The following is a 19,171-nucleotide window of genomic DNA, read 5'->3' on the forward strand; positions in this document are numbered from 1 at the left end:
CAGAAGCCGGAGCCTGCACAGCAGCTCTGGACCCATCTAAGGTAGAGACATCTGCGGGTTCCATAGTTGAAGCATCTCACGGCATACTGGACTCCAAATGGGTCTCAGTAGAGGCCTGCGAATCAGAAGTAGCGGGTATCAGGGGCTGCGAAAGCACCTCACTGAGTACTGGCGCCTCGGCGGCCTGTCTCTGTCTTTATCTTTGCGTTTTTTCGGAATCCCAATAGTCGGAAGGCTAACCGATTACATTTCTGGATAATTAAACCAAGAACCGAAATATTTAGGAGCAAAGATATACAGATAACAGATAGTGCGTTGATTAAACAAAGCACAAAACCGACAGCAAGGAACAATGTGGTCAGGGCCTAGGCAAGGAATACAGTACAAATGAAAATCTTTATGAGGTATTTGCTTTCCACAAGTAATGCAATTATTAACTTTTACTGACATTGGTAAGGAGCAAGAAAAGGTTTCCCCAACGGGGTACTTAGCTGTAGTTGAAGACTTCAGTTCTGAAACTCGAAAATGAAAATTTCAGGAGTCGGCCAACCGGCACTTGCGAACTGCTTCTGCTTTGGGCACCGCACAGCAAGAAAGACTGATGTAATGGCGTCGGCTGCATGTTTTATACCCCTGATGACTTGAAGTCATGGAAGAAGGGACAGCAACCGACGCAGGACCCAAGACATTGTTAATCAGGCCGACTGAGGGCTACAAGCAAGCAGATAACCCAAATCTAATGACTGCAACAGTGAAACACAAAGAACATCTGCTCTGAGCTACAACAGAATGGCATTAAATATACTGATCCCAAGGATATTGCCAGTATCCTGGCTGATCGATTCAGTGCAAACTTCACCCCCCTCTCACCCCGAAAAGGGCCCATCTCAATACCAAACGATTGCCATATTCCAGTAATAACAGCCACACAGGTAAAAAAACACACTCTCCAAAGCTAAGAATATAGCAACCATGGGACCAGATGACATCCCAGGCTGTGTACTACATGAACTACAAAATGAACTGGCACCTCACCTTAGTGTTACGTTTAATCATAGTCTCACCTCAGGCTTCGTGCCCACTTAGTGGCGCACAGCTATAGTTATCCCACTACAAAAGGGGGGGAATCTACCTTGGATCCCCAGAACTACTGCCCCATCAGTCTAATGAGCCTGATCTGCAAGGCCATGGAACTTATAAACAAAGACATTGGCAACCTTCAAACACTGGACCCCACGCAGTTTGGGTTGGTGAAGGGCCAATCCTGTCTCCTGAACCTGATTGACTTCTTCAAATCAGTCTCCAGAGCCGTGGACAAGGGTAAGGTGGTCCACACAGCCTATCTGGACCTTGCCAAGGCCTTCGACACCATCCCCCACTCTGGAATTATAGATAAACTTACTAAGCTGAGGATTAATCCCTACGTCACTCGATGGGTTGCCAACTGGCTTACTGACAGAACCCACACTGTAAAAGTAGCCAACTCCAAATCCAGTTCCAGACAAGTGGAGTACCTCAGGGTTCAGTCCTGGGACCGCTCTTGTTTGGCATTTACTTCTCTGAAGTACAGGCCAACACTAAGGGACTCTGGCTAACAAAGTTTGCAGATGACTGCAAACTGGGAGCCATTATTGAATCCCCAAATGATGTGGATATTCTACAAAAGGGCCTTATAGAAACAGATGCTTGGTGCCAGAGCCATGGGCTCAAGCTCAATGGCAAGAAATGTATAGTTATCCCCTTTTGGAAAAACATGTACCCGTGAATTACCACATAGGTGGCAGTACACTAAACACCGAAAGTGTGATGAGAGACTTAGGGACACAGGTGGACAGTGGTCTCACCTTCAATAACCACATCGCCACAACAGTCAGGAAATTCTTCTATGTGGCACACCTCATCACTAAGGGCTTTTCATCCAGAAAAAAAGAGGTCATTGTCCCACTGTACTCATCCCTCATTAGACCCATTATAGAATACAATGCCCCATTTGGTATGTACCTCTCAAGACATCTGCAACAACTGGAAAGGTCGCAGAAATACCTCACTAAAAGAATCACAGGCCTAAAGCAGATGTCCTATGCTGATCGTCTAAAAAAAACTCCACCTATACTCTGTCGCATATCGTCCACTCAGAGGCAGTCTCTGCTTAACATACAAGACCATGTCAAACCCAGAGCTGGTGGACCTGCTACACTTAAAGAAATCCCAATCCCTCAGAGACACACGCTCCAGGGATCTAAAACTTGTCATCACAAATAACAATACATGCTGGAGGGATAGGTTCCTGACCCAGAGACTCCCCAGACTCTGGAATAGACTACCCATACATGTCAAGCAGAGCGCCTCTTTTGCCCTCTTCAAAAGGGACCTTGATGACTGGATGGGAGATGGGAAAGTCACCCAGGAGATCATATCAGTCAGGTGTCCTGGTAAGTAAATAATGTGGGAAGAAATAGCCAGGGAATTGTTATGGTTAGGCTTGTATAGGCTCTAGGGCCTACAGCCTAGTACCAACCTATGAACCTAACTAACTTGCCTTTTACTACATTCTTTTTAATGCATGCAGAATGGGTACTATTATAATACAGAAACATGTAAGCAAATATTTCGTTTTAATAAATTTTACCAAAGAGTGAGAAGGTCACACTGAAAAGCCAATCAGTAAAAACTAAATGAAAACTCCAGCCAAGCTAGAACTTCCAATGAGTGACCTCCCAAACCTTCTGTAACAGAGGCACATTGGATGTATGCAAATGACCCTTATGAACATCAGGTGTTTTAGCTATATGGCAATTCTGATTGCCAATTACTTTTACATTTGAAGTCGTTTTAATGGCCAATTTCAGGCCAATAAAGCCAAACCCTATAGATATGCATATTTCGGCCTTGATATGACCTCGTCAACATAGCACAAGCAGAAACACAGAGTTGTTATACCCAGCTGATGTCCATTATCATTAGGGTGACTGAAAAATATCCCAACTAACAAATTAAAACAAAGAGTGAGAAGGTCACACTGAAAAACCAATCAGTAAAAACTAAATGAAAACTCCAGCCAAGCTAGAACTTTCAGTGAGTGACCTCCCAAACCTCCTGTAACAGAGGCACATGGGATATATGCAAATGACTCTTATGAACATCAGGTGTTTTAGTAATATGGCAATTCTGATTGCCCATGACTTTTACGTTTGAAGTCGCTTTAATGGACAATTTCAGGCCAATAAAGCCAAAACCCACTAGCTATGGATATGCATATTTCGGTCTATTTCAACATATTTCATAACAAGACTGAAATATGCATATTTGAGGCATTCCCCATATCTGGACTAGATTCTGGAACACCACTGCCTTCAGCTGCCACACGTTTGGGTCTGCCTGGGATCTGCTAAGTCTGTTTTCCACAATGTTCTGCTTTGACGGGATTCATGATGCCTGAAGAGTCAAAGAATACTGAGAAAACAGCTACCAGGCCATCACTATCAAATGGCATAAATGGTTTGACCTTGTACCCCCCTGTATGTTGAGATACCATATCACTGTGGTGCTGTCCTTAAACACCAGAAGAGGACCTGGAGTCCATAGATGGTTAAGGACTTTCAAGGCGTGAATCACCACCCTCTCCTTGATACTGATGTGCTTCCATGCATCTTTGAGCCCTCCATAGTGCAGCATTTGATCCAAGATAGACATAAAAAACTTGCACAGATCATCCCTGGAAATCAAGAGCAGCAAGCCACTTTCTTGAAATCAAACAGCTTGCATTTGCATTTTCAGTGACACAGATCCCCAAGCAAAGTCAGACGAGTCTGTCTGGACAGAGTGCACTGGTACCGCTGAGGAGAAAGGAAGTCCCAAACTGATAATCAACTGACCTCTCTACCACTGTAACTCTGGAATTCAAGATAATAAAGGAGCTGGGTCCAACAATTCCAGACACAGCACTGAGTTTTTCTTCCATGAGATCCTTTTCTTATTGTGGCACTAGAAAATTGTCTGTGGGTTTGAAGGGCAGACCAGGTCCTGCCAGGTGATTGGTCCTTCACACCCACAGGCAGTGTGAGGAATTTTGAGCTTTAATCAACTGCCAGAGGGAGGGGAGCAGGGCACTTCAACCCATATGCAAGTAAGCCAGTGCATTTCTTGAACATATGGCTTTGAAATTATATACTGCCACAACTAAAAGGGGCTGCAGGAACCCCATAGTGCCTTTTTTTAGGCAATGCCAAATTGACAAACCTGCCTACATAGCAAAATCAACTCAACTGAACCTCAAGATGTTACTGCTTAATGCCAGGAGCCTAAATAAAAATGTGCACTCCCTTCATGACCTCTTCACACTTGACAATATAGATATCTATGCAGTTACCGAGGCATGGATTAAAGCAGCAGATAATACCCTGGCACCTGAAGGTTTCAGTGCCTTCCACACTTTTAGACTAGTAACTGCACAGACAAGGGCAAAAGCAGATGTCTCAATATACATCAGTAACAAGCATACTTCTAGGGTTGTCAAAAAGGATGATCTGCAGGAGTTTCTCCCCAGGCAGACCATCACAGACAAAATCCTATATCACATCCTAACCAGTATTACTCACCCTCCATGTCCCAAGAAGCTCACAATGCATAACTGGGCCTACCGGAGACACCTACCATCCAACCTAACAACCTACTTACGGGAGACTAATTACCCTCTATAGACTGGGTGTCCTACATGGTCTGAAATCTACAGGCACTGAGATTCCTCGACTTCCTAAATACAAATGTCTTTGACCAAATCGTGAATATGCCTACTAGAGGCTCCGCATCCTGGTCTGAACCTCATGCTCACAAATACGGGAGAATGCTGCACTGTCTCCTTCTCCCTGGTAAGCTCCAACCATAAAGCGGTCTCCTTCAAAATCAAAATTAACTCCATAAGCCCATTAAAACCAGTAACACTTAAGAACTATTCCAAAGCAAATTATCTTCTATCATGTGATGGTTTGTCAAAATTCAGTGCCACGCCAAACCGAGAACACAGCAGCCTATGCTAAATTTTACCCCCTCTCTCCCCCAAACAATCCCCAAAAAATATGCTCAAATGCAACACCTCCAATTATCACTTGGAATCATGCACTGGTTGCAATCACTAAAGCCAAGAACACGGGTTCAGTGGGCATTTAACTACAGTGTTAAAACAGGTTTTGCGTCAAATGAACGGAGGACTGTGACAGTCATCCCCCTTCTTAAGGGAGGACTTATCCTAGATCCTGGAAACTACAAACCCATTAGTCTGATTGGTCTTATTTACAATGCCATGGAAATAATTATCATGGAAATTATCAACAAGGACATAGGAAACCTCCAAGCACTGGATCCATCCCAGTTTAACTTTGTCAAAGGAAGGTCATGCTTACTGAATCTGGTGGACTTCTTTGAAAAAGTCACTAAGGCAATGGACGAGGGGAAAAAGGTGCACAATACCTACCTAGAACTAGCTAAAGCTTTTGATACAATGACCCACTTGGGCTTTGTCAAACTTATGGAACTGGGTATAAACCTCTTTATAACACTCTGGATAGCTAGCTAGCTCACTAATATGACCCAGGAGGTTAGAATAAGCGAGGCCAACTCCACAAGGGCCTGTCACGAGTGGAGTCCCCAGACTGCTACCTCGCTCCTCTTTGCCATCTACTTTTCAGATGTCAAAGCAAATGTCAAAGGCCTCTGGCTAACCAAGCTCAAAGATGACTGAAAACTGAGAGCAGTCATTGAACCCCCAAGACAACAACACCTTTTAAAAAGATCTAACACAGACAGACGTTTGGTGCCAAAGTCGTGTCTTAAAACTTAATACCAAGAAATGCATTTTAGTACCTTTTTGGGAAGTCTCCCACCCCAGGTAACTATGTTATCAATAAAACACACCTAAATGTTGACTCACTAATCAAGGATATGGGAGCTCATATAGATAGTAACGTAGCCTTCAGCCAATATGTGTCTAAGACAGTAAGAAAATCCTTCTGTGTTAATCAACTTATCAGCAAGGGCATGGCATCTAAGTTCACACAGGTCATCATACCACTGTAATCAGGCCTCAGAGTATAATGTTCCCTTCAGTATGTACTTGAACAGATACATGCAGCAACTGGAGCTTCCACAAAGGTTCCTTACAAAAATGGTACAGGGAATAAACACAATGTCCAATGCTGATGACCTCAAAACTCTTGTCGCTTTACTCTCTATCATACAAACTTCTGAGAGGTTACCTTTGCTTGGCATACAATGTATCCCTGAACCCTGTTTTGATGAAACTTCTGCACATTAGCAAAACAAATGGCATTAGAACTACTGGATTAAAAGACCTCAGTTTTGCTTGCAACATAAATAGGACATTTTGGAGAGACGTATGTTTCTCACAGAATTCATATTCTCTGGAACGGTTTACAATCACAATTCTGAGTGAAGGTTCAGTCACCATGGGATGTTGAAGTACAGTTGGTTGAATCCCATGTTGCAGAACCCTCATTTGTGTGAGTCCTTGTTCAGTGAATGCACACTGCATTCGCACATATGAGGCCGATCTTATAACTAGAGATTGAGGTACAGTGGAGATCGGGAAATTACCCTTTTTCCCCACTGTACTGCGATCTCAGAGTTGCAATATATAATCTGCGGGGGGTGGGGGGTGGTGGAGGAGGCTTGCCCCCCCTGTGTCGGACTGCAGTCTTCGGATGTCAAAAAAGGTTGAATTCACAACAGGAAGCGTGTTTCCAACATTCCGACAGTCTCGACATTCTGAGTTGAACTTCTTAGTCGATATTTAAGGTAGGAATTTATTTTGACTGTCGAATATATGACAGTAAACCCTCTGGAACACCACTGATGTGAAGCAGAATCTCTCAATATCCCTATTTAAGTGCAACTTGGACTAATGGATGGGTAATTGGAAATTCACCCCTGGTCTGGTGACTATGTTTTCGATGGACAGAGGCAGTCAGTAAAACACCCCTTAAATTAATCAAATTTGTGGGTCACAACTGCATTGCACAGCGAGGATATGCCCTAAGGGCTGTTAGCCTAGTACACACCTATGAATCTCTAGACATTGTTTTTAAGTGTTTGCTTATGGTCATGGTTACAATGAAATGTGTTATCATCAAAGCTGCAGCCAGATAGGTGTGTCAGAACTTCCTTAACATACTCTCACATCCTTCTTTCCGAAATTAAATGCTCCTTCTAATCTTATCTTAACCCAAATAAGTCTGACCTGTTTGTGCATTATAAAATCAACAGCTGTCATCAATAAGAAAAGTACAGATGTGTAAGTTGTACTTACCATTACAGTAGATGTTCATATTCTTCACTGCTGCAGTAATTTTTGGCTCTCTGGGCTGTAACTTGTCCAATACACAACAACTGATTGTCTCTTGACTGTTGATTGTAAGGCTCCTTGAAGGTAAAAGTGCAGTCAGTGTGCAGACGAAACAAAAAGTAAAATCTCCAACATTTTGGGCTAATTTCTATCGTTTTCATTTCCCTGCTATAAAAACCGCATTTGTTTGGTCTAGCGTGCCAGGCAGTGCCGGTTAGCTAGGGTATAACTATTCCAGGCTCCACAAATTCCTCTTCAATTTTTCCCTTGGAACTAGACAAACTCTCATCTTAAGCACTCAAGCCATTCATTTCTCAGCCCGGCACTTGCTCAAAACTCATAGCAAGCACTTATAAACCCTAGCACTAGACCCCATTACACTGTACAGAAGGACAAGGCTCGCCTTTCGACCTTACCAGCCAATCAGTAAAACAGTTCACTGTACATATCCAGGCATGTCTCAAGGGCACTTTCAGGTGTACTCCCAAGTCCAATTAGTGAATCTGGGCATTTTGAGGCAATGTTACAACTGCCTCATGTACACAGAAAACCCTCTCCTCCTACCACCAAACACTAATACATGCGAGAGATGCAATTATACAGCCAAACTGAAGGCTAAGTTCTCTCAACCCAAGACTGGATCAGTCAGACTGACAGTCAAGAGGAGAAGGGAAATACTTGCATCACACCACCAGTCTCATATAGACCCATTAAACCAGCACCGGCAAAAAACACACATAAATACACGAAAACATACTCGGAGGCTCTAAATAAAAATCTGCAAAAGCAACAGAGGCCTCCAAAGAAGACATCCAAGCAACCTCCACGCCCCAACACAAACCATGAAACACATACTTCACAAAACCAGTGTGCCACGCAATCACAGCCGTTAAGGCAAAATAACATACCCAGCATACTAGTAATAGGTGACTCTATAGTCAGGCACACTGACGTCCCACTCACTAGGCTGAATACTGTTAGCTACTTGTCGGGTGCCAGGATCCACCACATAACACAAACAGGTCACTCCAGAACAAGTACAAATATGACTCTGTCATTGTCTATGTTGGCATGAATGACCTGAGCCGTACCTCCCTGGACTACATGAAGAGAGACATGAAAAGAGCTCTCTGATCACGTAGCCCAGGCCGGTATGACCCTGACCGTGAGTAGCATCCTGCCCTCACCAAGAATGATACCACGGTATAAAGAAAAAATTATTAATTTCAACAATTGGCTAAGTTTCTGGTGTCATTCAAAGGGGATCCAGTGTCTGTCTGCCTGGGATGACATGCTCGACAAGCCACGCTGCTTCACTAGAGACGGCTTGCACCTGTCACCCATAGGCTTTTGAATACTGGCCAGTGCTCTTGCCACCCCCATAGTGCTTTTTTTAGGCAAGGCTCAAAAGACAAACCCACTGCCGTAAATAGCACTAGTAACAAAAAACTGAGGGAAATGCTACTCAATGCCAGAAATCTAAACCTCAAAATGCACACCCTTGAGGCGCTCCTCAGTATGGAGAAAATTGATATATGTGCAGTAACAGAAACCTGGTTTAAGGCTCCAGAGAGCACCCCAGCACTACCAGGCTACAACTCATACCATACATTTCGGCCACAGAACCCGGACCAAAATACAAAAGGCAGGGCGGTATCCATATTTATCAAGGATACCCACACCTCCAGGTTAGTGGCACAGCACGATGCTTCAGAGATCATCCACGTGTAACTAACAATGGGCAAAACTGCAATTCAAATTGTAGCTTGCTACAGATCACCCACCATGTCCCAGGACCCCCATTCCGCATTTCTAGAAACACTGGGAAACATAAAGGTCCTACCAAATACCCTAATATTGGGTGTTTTCAATTACCCAAACATTAATTGGGAGAACTACTCAAGTACTAACTCCCTTGCCCAACATTTCCTAGAATTTATAAACTCAAACGCCCTGGATCACCTGGTCAACACTCCCACCAGAGGTGACAACATATTGGACCTGGTCATCACCAACATGGGCGACCGGTGTTCCACACCGGAGATCAACCCCTCGCTGGTTAGATCTGACCATAAACAAATCACACTGAATATCCACATTCCGCGCCCACCCCCGGACAAGGAAACCACCGTGAAAAACTTTTCAAAAGCAAACTTCACATTGCTTAAGACCGAGATGGAAAATTTAAAAGCCCCCATGCGAAAGGATAATGCTGTCCAAGCTGCAAAATCCTTTACTAATGCATTCTACGGGCACCTACAACAATGCATGGATCGTGATATCCCAAGCAAAACCAAGACTCACTCCTCCAAGAAAAGGAAACCAGTCTGGTGGACCCCTCCCATAAACAAGCTATACAATAGAAGGAAGAAACTAGTACAGAAAAGACTAAAATCCCAAGAAGGGAAGACATCCCTGATCAGTATCAGCAAGAAACTATGATCCCTCATAAAATCATCCAAGGCGAGCTTCGAAAGAAAAATTGCCAAGGACTCCAAAGATAACCACAAGGCATTCTTCAGATCTGCTCAGAGTTAGTGCAGAATGGCACAAAATACATGGAACCGACCGATATTGCCAACATCCTGGCAGACAGGTTCAGTGCAAACTTCATCCCCCTCTCACCCCCAAAAAGGGCCCATAACCATACCAGAAGAATGTAGAGCCCCTGAAATCCAACACTCAGGTTAAAACAAAGATGAACTAACCCCTCATCTAATCACACTGTTCAAACTCAGCTTCTCCACAGGTTACATACCCATAGTGTGGTGCACAGCAATGGTTATTACACTCCACAAAGGTGGAACAACAACAGACAAAGGGAACTATCGCCCTTTAAGACCGACTAGCTTGGTCTGCAAGGCTAAGGGGCACATCATCATGGAACTCATTAAGAGAGACATTGGGAACCTCCAAACAATGGACCCTACCCAGTTCGGCTTTGTTAAGGGCATCATGCTTCCTAAACCTGATGCACTTCTTTGAGAGAGTTACCAAGGCTATAGACAAGGGAAAGTTGGTATACACAGCTTACCTAGACCTCGCAAAGTCCTTCGACACCATTCCCCATTCTGGTACTATAGACAAGCTCACCAGTCTGAACATAAACCCCTACGTCACAAGATGGGTTGCCAACTGGCTCAGGGACAGAACCCACATGGTGAGAGTTGCGGGAGCTAAGCCCAACTCTAAACTGGTTACAAGTGGCGTTCCCCAGGGCTCAGTCCTAGGACCCCTCCTGTTCGGCACATACTTCTCAGAGGTACAGGCAAGCAAACAAGGGGCCATAACTATCTCTCCGGCTGACACAGACATCCTCCAAAAGGGTCTCACTGAGATGGATACCTGGTGTCAAAATCATGGCCTCAAGTTAAATGCCAACAAAGTGTATAGTCATCCCCTTTGGAAAAAACAAAGTACCCACAAACTACCACATAAGTGGTAGTCCCCTAAATACAGAAGATGTAATAAGGGATCTGGGGACCCAAGTAGATAGTAATCTCTCCTTTGATAATCACATTGCCAAAGTGGTTAGAAAATCCTTCTATGTGGCCCACCTAATCACAAAAGGGTTCGCATCCAGATCAAAAGAGGTCACTGTGCCCCTCTACTCATCACTCATCAGACCCATCATAGAGTACAACGCCCCAGTTGAGATGTACCTTACAAGACACCTGCAATAGCTGGAAAGACCACAGAAGTACCTCACCAAGAGGATCACTGGTCTCAAACAGATGCCCTATGCAGCTCGACTGAAGAAACTCCAGCTGTAATTGGTTGCATACTGCATACTCAGAGGTGATCTCTGCCTGACATACAAGGCCATGTCCAACCCAGAATTGATGGACATGCTCCATCTAAAAAAACATATCCCCTCGAGCCACACGCTCTAGGGATCTAAACCTCACCACAACAATAAATAGGACATGCTTGAGGGATAGATTCCTGTCCCAGAGACTTCCGATGCTTGGAACAAGATTCCAATCTACATTAGGCAGAGCTCCTCGCTAAAACTCTTCAAGAGAAATCTTGATGAGTGGATGGGAAACAGAAAGTTTACCCTGGGGATCACTTCAGTGGCTCTGCTGGACAGAGGCACAAGGAACTAATCTAAGGGGGTGGCGAAAGCCAACACATTCTGGCTAGGCTTATAAATGCCTTTGGGCCGATAGCCTAGTACCTACCTATGAACCTAAGAAAAATCTAGCCAATCTAGAGTTTCCACTTTGTGATTCTTTAAACCCCTTGTATTAGAGGCACATGGGATATATGGAAATGACCCCTTAAGGACATCAGGTGTTTCAGCTATAAGGCAGTTCTGCCATGTGCCTCTAATACATGAGGTTTAAGGAATCATACAGTGGATAGTGAACAGATTTTTATTTTAGTTTTTAGTGATTGGTTTGTCTGTGTCACCTTTTTGCTCATGGTTTTAGTTTGTTAGTTGGGATATTTTGACCAAATAAAAAAAGAAAGCTTACTAGTCCTGAGCCCCCAAAAATACATAAACGTATAACTTTTTTTCCCCAACAAATAAATATACACAGGGGTATGGACAGTGCTTGAAGCTAATGCAGCAGTGAAGAACACCAACAACTATTATTATGGTAAGTGCAACTGTATTATGTTCATCAGTCTCACTATTGCAGTACCCTTGGGCTGTTTTATTTCATTATCAAAGCTTATTCAACCCAGGTGAAAGAAAGATAAGGGTCCAGAAGCCTCTGGAAAATGGTTCTAGCAAAGTCTTGGACCTGAATAAGTATTCCAGTATGCAATGCTGTGTAAAAAAATATGTACAGAGGATCATGTAGTTGTCTCTAGAATGTTTCTAGAGTCCACCCCTTTCCAATATGCCATGTAAAAGACTATTACAATGTCTACTGGAATGTAAATTAATGCTGCCTGGAAATGTTTTATCACAGTGGGAATATCAAGAAAAGCTATCCTAAGTACCAAACAACTGGAATTGTCTGAACTGACGCAGGTTAAACTTTTCCAATCACATGTTAGGAATTCCACATATGTATAGTTTTCAAGATATTACTCAAGTTGCAAACTGTAAACAAGGTATATAGAATCTATTCTACTTGTCATTCAAAGTCTGCAAGAAATGAGGGAGATATGATTGCCAGATTCAAGGCACACTCTGAAAGTAGTAAGGTCATATATGGGGGGAATTTTTCTACAGATAACTCTATATGCACAGAAAAGAAAACCCACAATAAATGGTTGCAGTATGTACACTCCATTGTAGATGCCAAAGAAATAAACCAGTTAGTCTATCAAAAAAAAAAAAAAAAAAAAAAAAAAAGAATCAAAAACAGCCAGAACAGATGTTTCAAACATATACAGAAATAACTTTCCCAGCAAAGGTAAAGACCCCAATTAAGTGTCTCCTAAATTACACGTGACCTTACATATCAACAGAAAAAAATATTGAGCAAAGTCTGAAATTAAGATGAGGATCATCAGGCAGACATGCTGAAATAGATGATAAATTCCCATTGACAAATGAGTAAACAGGCCATAGGATAGCAACTCACACAAATATTTCAGAATCTGAAGTAATAACCCTGGATAGGATCCTAGTTATAAGTGAGGCACCAACTAGAAAATCTTCTCTACTAGTTACCATAAGGTTTCCTAGTAGATTGCCTCCTCTAATACCTGCTGCACATCCTCATGAAAAAGGTGACTTAAAAGCATTATAAATGAATCATCCAGACAGTTAGTGAAAGTTGTTTGGAATTGGGTAGTACTGAAGTCTCCCCCTGTCTTGTCTGAGTAAATCCAGTCTGTGAGGATGCTTGTGGTAATTGTCCTTGGTCAATCTCATTAGAAGGGAGAACCAATGTTGCCTGAGCCAGAATGGAACCACCATAATAACATTTTGAATAGTCCTTCTGAATCTTCAGTAAGACCCTGGAAATCACTGTAAAGGATGGAAATGCATCCAGGAATATTCCCAACCACAAAAATGCAAGTGCATCTGTTTCCCAGGCCTGCCTGCAAGAAGTCCTGATATTGAATTTACTTATTTGTGTGCTATGAAAGAAGGCAAACATATCTATTTGAGGTGCTCCCCACAACTGAATCCATTCCTGGAAGACCTCTACATTCAATTTCCATTCATGAGGGTCTTTCATGGTCTTGATCAGGTTGTCTGCTACTACATTTTGCTCTGGCAATATACAAGATGCTTGCATGGTTATATAATGCTGTAGAACTAACCGCCAAGCCATCACAGCCAGCCTGCACAGGAGGTAGGACCTGGTGCCCCATGTTTATTCATATTATTATGTTTGTAATCACCTGAAATGGTCCCAGGGATCACAGGTCATGAAAAGATTTCTACAGCATGGAACACTGCTAAAATCTCTGACATTTATATGCTTTGCTCTGTCTGAACTGTCCCACAGGCCTCGATCTTCTACACCCACAGAAACTACACAAACGAAAACAGAGGCATCTTATTGCCTCCACCAATGCGCTTCTTTCTTGATAAAGGCCAAAACTGGAATCTAAAAATCCCAAAGGATCAGAACGTTGGGTCCACAATTTTTAAACACTGATTTTTTTCTCATTTATAACCTGACAAGAGGAATCATGAGAATCACAGAAGCTACGAACCCTAAAATCCAAGACATTAAGTCTCAGACTGTTTGGAGAAGATCGGGAAACCTTCCAGATACAAATTCATCTTTTCCTCTGTTAAGAATAGAAGGCAGTCTAAAAGCACAATCCCATGTGACAGAGTCAAGGAGGAATTGTGAACATTTATCTGGAAGTTCAAACCCATGTTAAGGCCTTTTGTCATCTGGCAAAAGATTCTGCAAAGATCAGTAAGCCATCTGAATAAGGAAAATGTGAATGCCTTGCAGTCTGCAATGGGCTACCCCTGTAGCTAAACATTTTGTAAATACCATAGGAGCTGAAGCTAAAAAAAAGGTAATGCAGAAAAATGATGATGTGACCCAGGAACAGAATCAGAAAAAAATTCTAAAGCCTGTGGCTATGGGAATGTGATGAGCATCTTTTAGGTCTAATGGAACCATAAAAACTCAAAAAAGGACTAATTTATAGCAAACTTTGAAAGTTCAGCATTTTGAATGCTGGTATTTTCACAAAACAGTCAACAAAGGAAAGATCTAGAACTGTACTCCATGAAAGCTCATTCTTTGAAACCAGAAATATTTTACATTAGACTTCTTCCTCCCTTTGACTAAAGGCACTGGTATAACAACATTGTCCTGGGTTAAACATGTGTTAAGAACTTGAGGAAAAAAATCATTTTGGTTCAGAGGGTAGGAAGGCATTTCCCTGAAAAGAGGTATGTGCATTCACTTGTAACTGTAAGCCTCCTTAATCTTTATTAGTACCCCACGGTCTGAAACAATCGGCTGGCAAAGGGAAAGACTATGGGACAGACTTAGAGAAATGGGGGGATGTTTGCACATCGATCCTTAAGGAGTAGTCAGTCTTTTAAAAAAAAAAAAAAAAAAAAAAAAGAGAAAAGATCCCTACATTTTACTATTCCCTTCCTGCCACCTCTTTTTTTTGTTCCATATTTACCAGAATATGGCAGGGACTGACAATTTCATCTAAAAAAAGTAGATGGTTTGCAAAATTTATAATGTGGGGCTCGAAAAATCTTAGTAACTCCCTGAATTAATTTTCTTCTGTCATCAAACTGCTAATGAAACTGAGTAGCAACAAAACCTTGTTTAAAGTAGAGTTTAAAATCGCAGATTTTACTTCATCAGAAAACTACTGAGTATGTACCCAGGCTTATCTTCTCAAAACAAGAGAGGCAGCAGTGGCCCTAGACACAGGATCTGCACAATCATACACACTCTTCAAAGCATGTTTAGATACTTCAGACAGTTTAGAAAATATAGGTTTCAGACAGGACCTACCTTCTCAAGGAATTGCCGCAGAACAATTCCACAAGCTGTCAACACCTGACAGAATAAAATTAAAGACAGATATTCCCTTATGATAATCTGTCTAATGCTTTACCTTCATGTCCACAACGGAAGAGGTGGTATTAAGTGTTCTGTCTTTTTTTGGGGACTGACTGATGTCTGAGAATCAGCATTATTGCAGGCAGCAATTAATATGTCCTCCAAGGCTGGCATAATAAGAGGAATGGGTGTAAAGTGTGTTAATCCACTTGCAGCATATCATAATATCTCCTCACTTTACGTGAAACATACATTTGTTCCCACAAAAATATTTAATTCATCCCAGAACCAGTCTTAAAAAAGGAACAAAACAAAAGCACCAAGGCTGTTTCACCACGGAGATGAGGTAGCACAGACAATCCAGTGATAAAGAATTCACGGAGACAATAAAACTTCTTTATTCCTTAAAAAATGACAGTATAAGTGATAAGCGCTTTCAGACTAAGCCTTCATCAGATCGTATTCACCAAACATCTGAACTTCACAAACTGAAATGAGCAACCAATCAAATTGTAAAACATAGAAACTAAACCAATCATAAGTTGAATAAAATTTAAATATCTTATAATATATAATTATAATATAAATTACATTATAATATTGCATGAGGAGTAATAGAGAATCCCTTAGTCACTTTGGAAAATGAGGAAAATCTTAAAGAGACTCCCTGTATCAACTTACCCTTTTCATCACACCTTTTGATCACCACTGCAGCAAAGGGGCCAAAAACAAAATCTCTGTACAAAGAATTTAAAATCTAATTTTTAACACCATCTGAAGGATTCTGAGAATGCAGCCAGGCAAACCTCCTCAAAAACAGTACCAGTGGATGAAGTATCAACTGAGTCATACATACACTGTAAATGTTGTTGTGACTTTCGGCTTTTCCCGGTTAGGGGTCGCCACAGCGGAACTCCGGTCCGCTAATGATTGGCAGTTGATTTTTACGTACCGAGTTGCCAGCCCTGACGCACAACCTTCAACGAAGGTACGCCCATTCACACATGTCTCCACGCAGAAGACGCTCTAGCTGAGAATCGAACCGGAAAGCGTCTTACTGTGAGGCGACAACGCTACCGCAGCACCACCACCGCGGATTCAAGTAACGAGTAGTAACTTGTACAAAAGAAGAAACTAAATTATTTAAAGCAATTTTTCCCACACTAAGAAACTGCAAGACAAAACATTCCTCACAGCTCACAGTTAGTCATAACAAACTTTAACATATATGTCTGAAAATTCAAAATTCTGAAAAATCTGTTTCAGAATCATACACTTTTTCCCATACTTCTATTATACTTATACTATACAGAATCACCTATCCTGTGGCAGATGATGTGTTGTATCTAATAAGGAGATTACAGCAGTACTACACTACTAAATGTTTTAGCTCTGTCACAAATCTTAAAAGGATACTGTTAAACCTCAAGAGCCTTTTGACTGCTGTTAATTTTACTGAGTGACAATCTCTGGATACTGATCTTGTACCTTGTAACTCACATCTGTTCCTCCAAAAAGAAAGTTAAGAAACATATTTATAGTCTCTACTGGCAATCCACTCTTTAGTTCTTTAAGTCTTGTTTTTATTATCCAACTCCTTTCTCTATTCCTGGCTCAGCAAGGCCTGGAACTGCAAGATTATTTAGGACCGCCTCCAATTTCATTTTTGTGCACTCACAGCGGATCTACAGACAGCTCTTTAAGACAAGGCATGTATCTCTGCTTTTTCTTTTAAACTTATGTAAACTGTGTGAGGCACACTTACTCTCCAAATATTTTGAATGATTCAGTATGCACAAAACCTTTTTTTTACAAAACTAGGATTCCCTAATATTTAGATTCTTACAAAGCTATGGCCCCTAAGATCCAGCACCTTAGAGGCTTAGATTTGCTCAACATTTAAAGCTGCCTAAACATTCCTGCCAAAACAGACATTTGTGCACTTATTTTAACAAGTCTGTTGAAAATCATATCAGCTAATTATCCCAAAGTATCTTTATCATCTAAAAGTCCAGTCTATTAAAGATGTCATGGGAGATGCACGTGTTGGCACGTACAGGAATAGCAAAAATCATTTCTACACAAAAGAGAGGAGGTACGGCATATGTATTACAATTATACACATCTACAGAATAAATAGTAAATCACAACTATAAACAAAAAATTCACTGAAAAGGACTGAGAATGAAGTTAAGCTTATGAGGTAGAAAACACAACAGACTGTGTCAGATACTTATGACTAGACAGAGACACCATTTTGTTATAACCTACTAGAACTACCTTCATCCACCAAAGGAAAGCAGTGGCAACAACAAAGCCATTAACGGACCAACAGCAACAATAAAGCCAATAACATGCACCTCTGCTCTTAAAACGTTATTGCATCAAATGGGGCATTCTCTAGACAGTAAATACCATAATTCAAAGTCTGCAAATCTCAGCTAATGCTAATAACAGAACATTCTTTTTTCTGTAGTAACATACTGTGTTACAGACAAATAAATCTGATCTGTTGTAAAGTTCTTGATTTTTCAGTGTCATATTTCAGAAGCTTATTAACTTTACACTGTGATCAGTACTAAGGATTTGACATTATAGCTTATGCAACACTCATTACAATTTTAAAGCAATAAGAAAAAAATATTGAAATAGTGTCAACAAAAATCACTGAATGCATCATAACTGTACAAAAAAGTCCTTTATTTACCTCGCTCTCTTATAAATATCTGTGATTCTATGAAGGATTCAGAGAAGACTATGGAGCCCAGGGATCCATTTGCCTCATGCAAATCAGGGATATCAGAGACAGTCATGCAGGCCTGAAACAAAGCCAACAATTTATTAAAATACAGTAGCTATAATGTAACAGTGAACAGATGGCAAGTTACACTTATGTACTCACCTTAACTGGATCTGTGTTGTCTGTTTTTGTCCTTCCTCAACTGATGGGGTCTCAAATCCAACTTCGGATCCATCCTCAGCCACTCAACAGACTTTTGGCTCAGTAGCTCAAGTTCCTCCCCTTACCCATAATAACCCAACTACTCCTGAGAAACTTCAGATGGAGTCTGCCCTCTGTTTAGTTAATCACAATGTAAAAATGTGAAAAACAGCCAATAGCAATCTCTGAGTTAAAGAGCACAGAAGGTGAAAAAATGGAAAACAAAGGGGAGAGACAGAGAAAGAGAACTCTAGACCCCACACAGCTGAAACTAATCAGGACTATTACTTAGGTCATACCAGGAACCACACAAAAGGGGAGGGGGAAATGGTGGGTGGGGAGCTGAGGAAGGATGAAAACAGACAACACAGATGGAGAGTTACAGTGAGTACATAATTATAATATCTGATGCTGTCTTTTTCATTCATTCCTCAACTGATGAGCCAAAGTCCCCAGCTAGAGTAATCTTGGGTGGTCCTCAAGGAAGGATATTCTGGAGTACTGTGGAGCCAAAATCTGCCCTATGTCTTGATAATATATCCAATTTGTTATGGGCTATAAAGGTAAGAGCACTGGACCATGTAGCAGCTGCAGAGCTATCAGCTATAGAAGCTTTGGATCAATTAGCAGAGGATGTGGCCAGAGACCTTGCAGAATGTGCTTTATGATGTTTGGATAATGACAGGCCTTTGCTCCTAAATAAACGTAATACAATCAGAGAGCCATCTGGCTAGAGTCACTTTTGTCACTGCTGTGCCTAATTTAACTTTGGAAGAGGAAACAAACAGCTTCTCCGACTGCCTTAAATCTTTAGATATGTTAATGTAAAATCTGAGCTGTCTATAAACATCCAGTAGATGAAGCATGTATTCTCCCCTTGTTGGACAACTTAGGAGAGAAGACTGG

General features: G+C 41.6%; 1 protein-coding gene across 1 annotated transcript in view; it reads right to left on the bottom strand.

Annotated features, from left to right (window-relative positions):
- The window catches only part of DNAAF9 (dynein axonemal assembly factor 9), a 2,711,795-nt gene that overhangs the window by 1,679,563 nt on the left and 1,013,061 nt on the right, over positions 1-19,171 (bottom strand). The window contains exon 17 of the mRNA XM_044064082.1: positions 18,032-18,143. Within this exon, the coding sequence (XP_043920017.1) occupies positions 18,032-18,143 (112 nt within the window). The remainder of the gene's footprint in view (positions 1-18,031; positions 18,144-19,171) is intronic.

The sequence above is a fragment of the Protopterus annectens genome, chromosome 2.part2, assembly GCF_019279795.1.
Source record: "Protopterus annectens isolate FY-2018-M chromosome 2.part2, PAN1.0, whole genome shotgun sequence".
Taxonomy (NCBI): Eukaryota; Metazoa; Chordata; order Ceratodontiformes; family Protopteridae; genus Protopterus; species Protopterus annectens.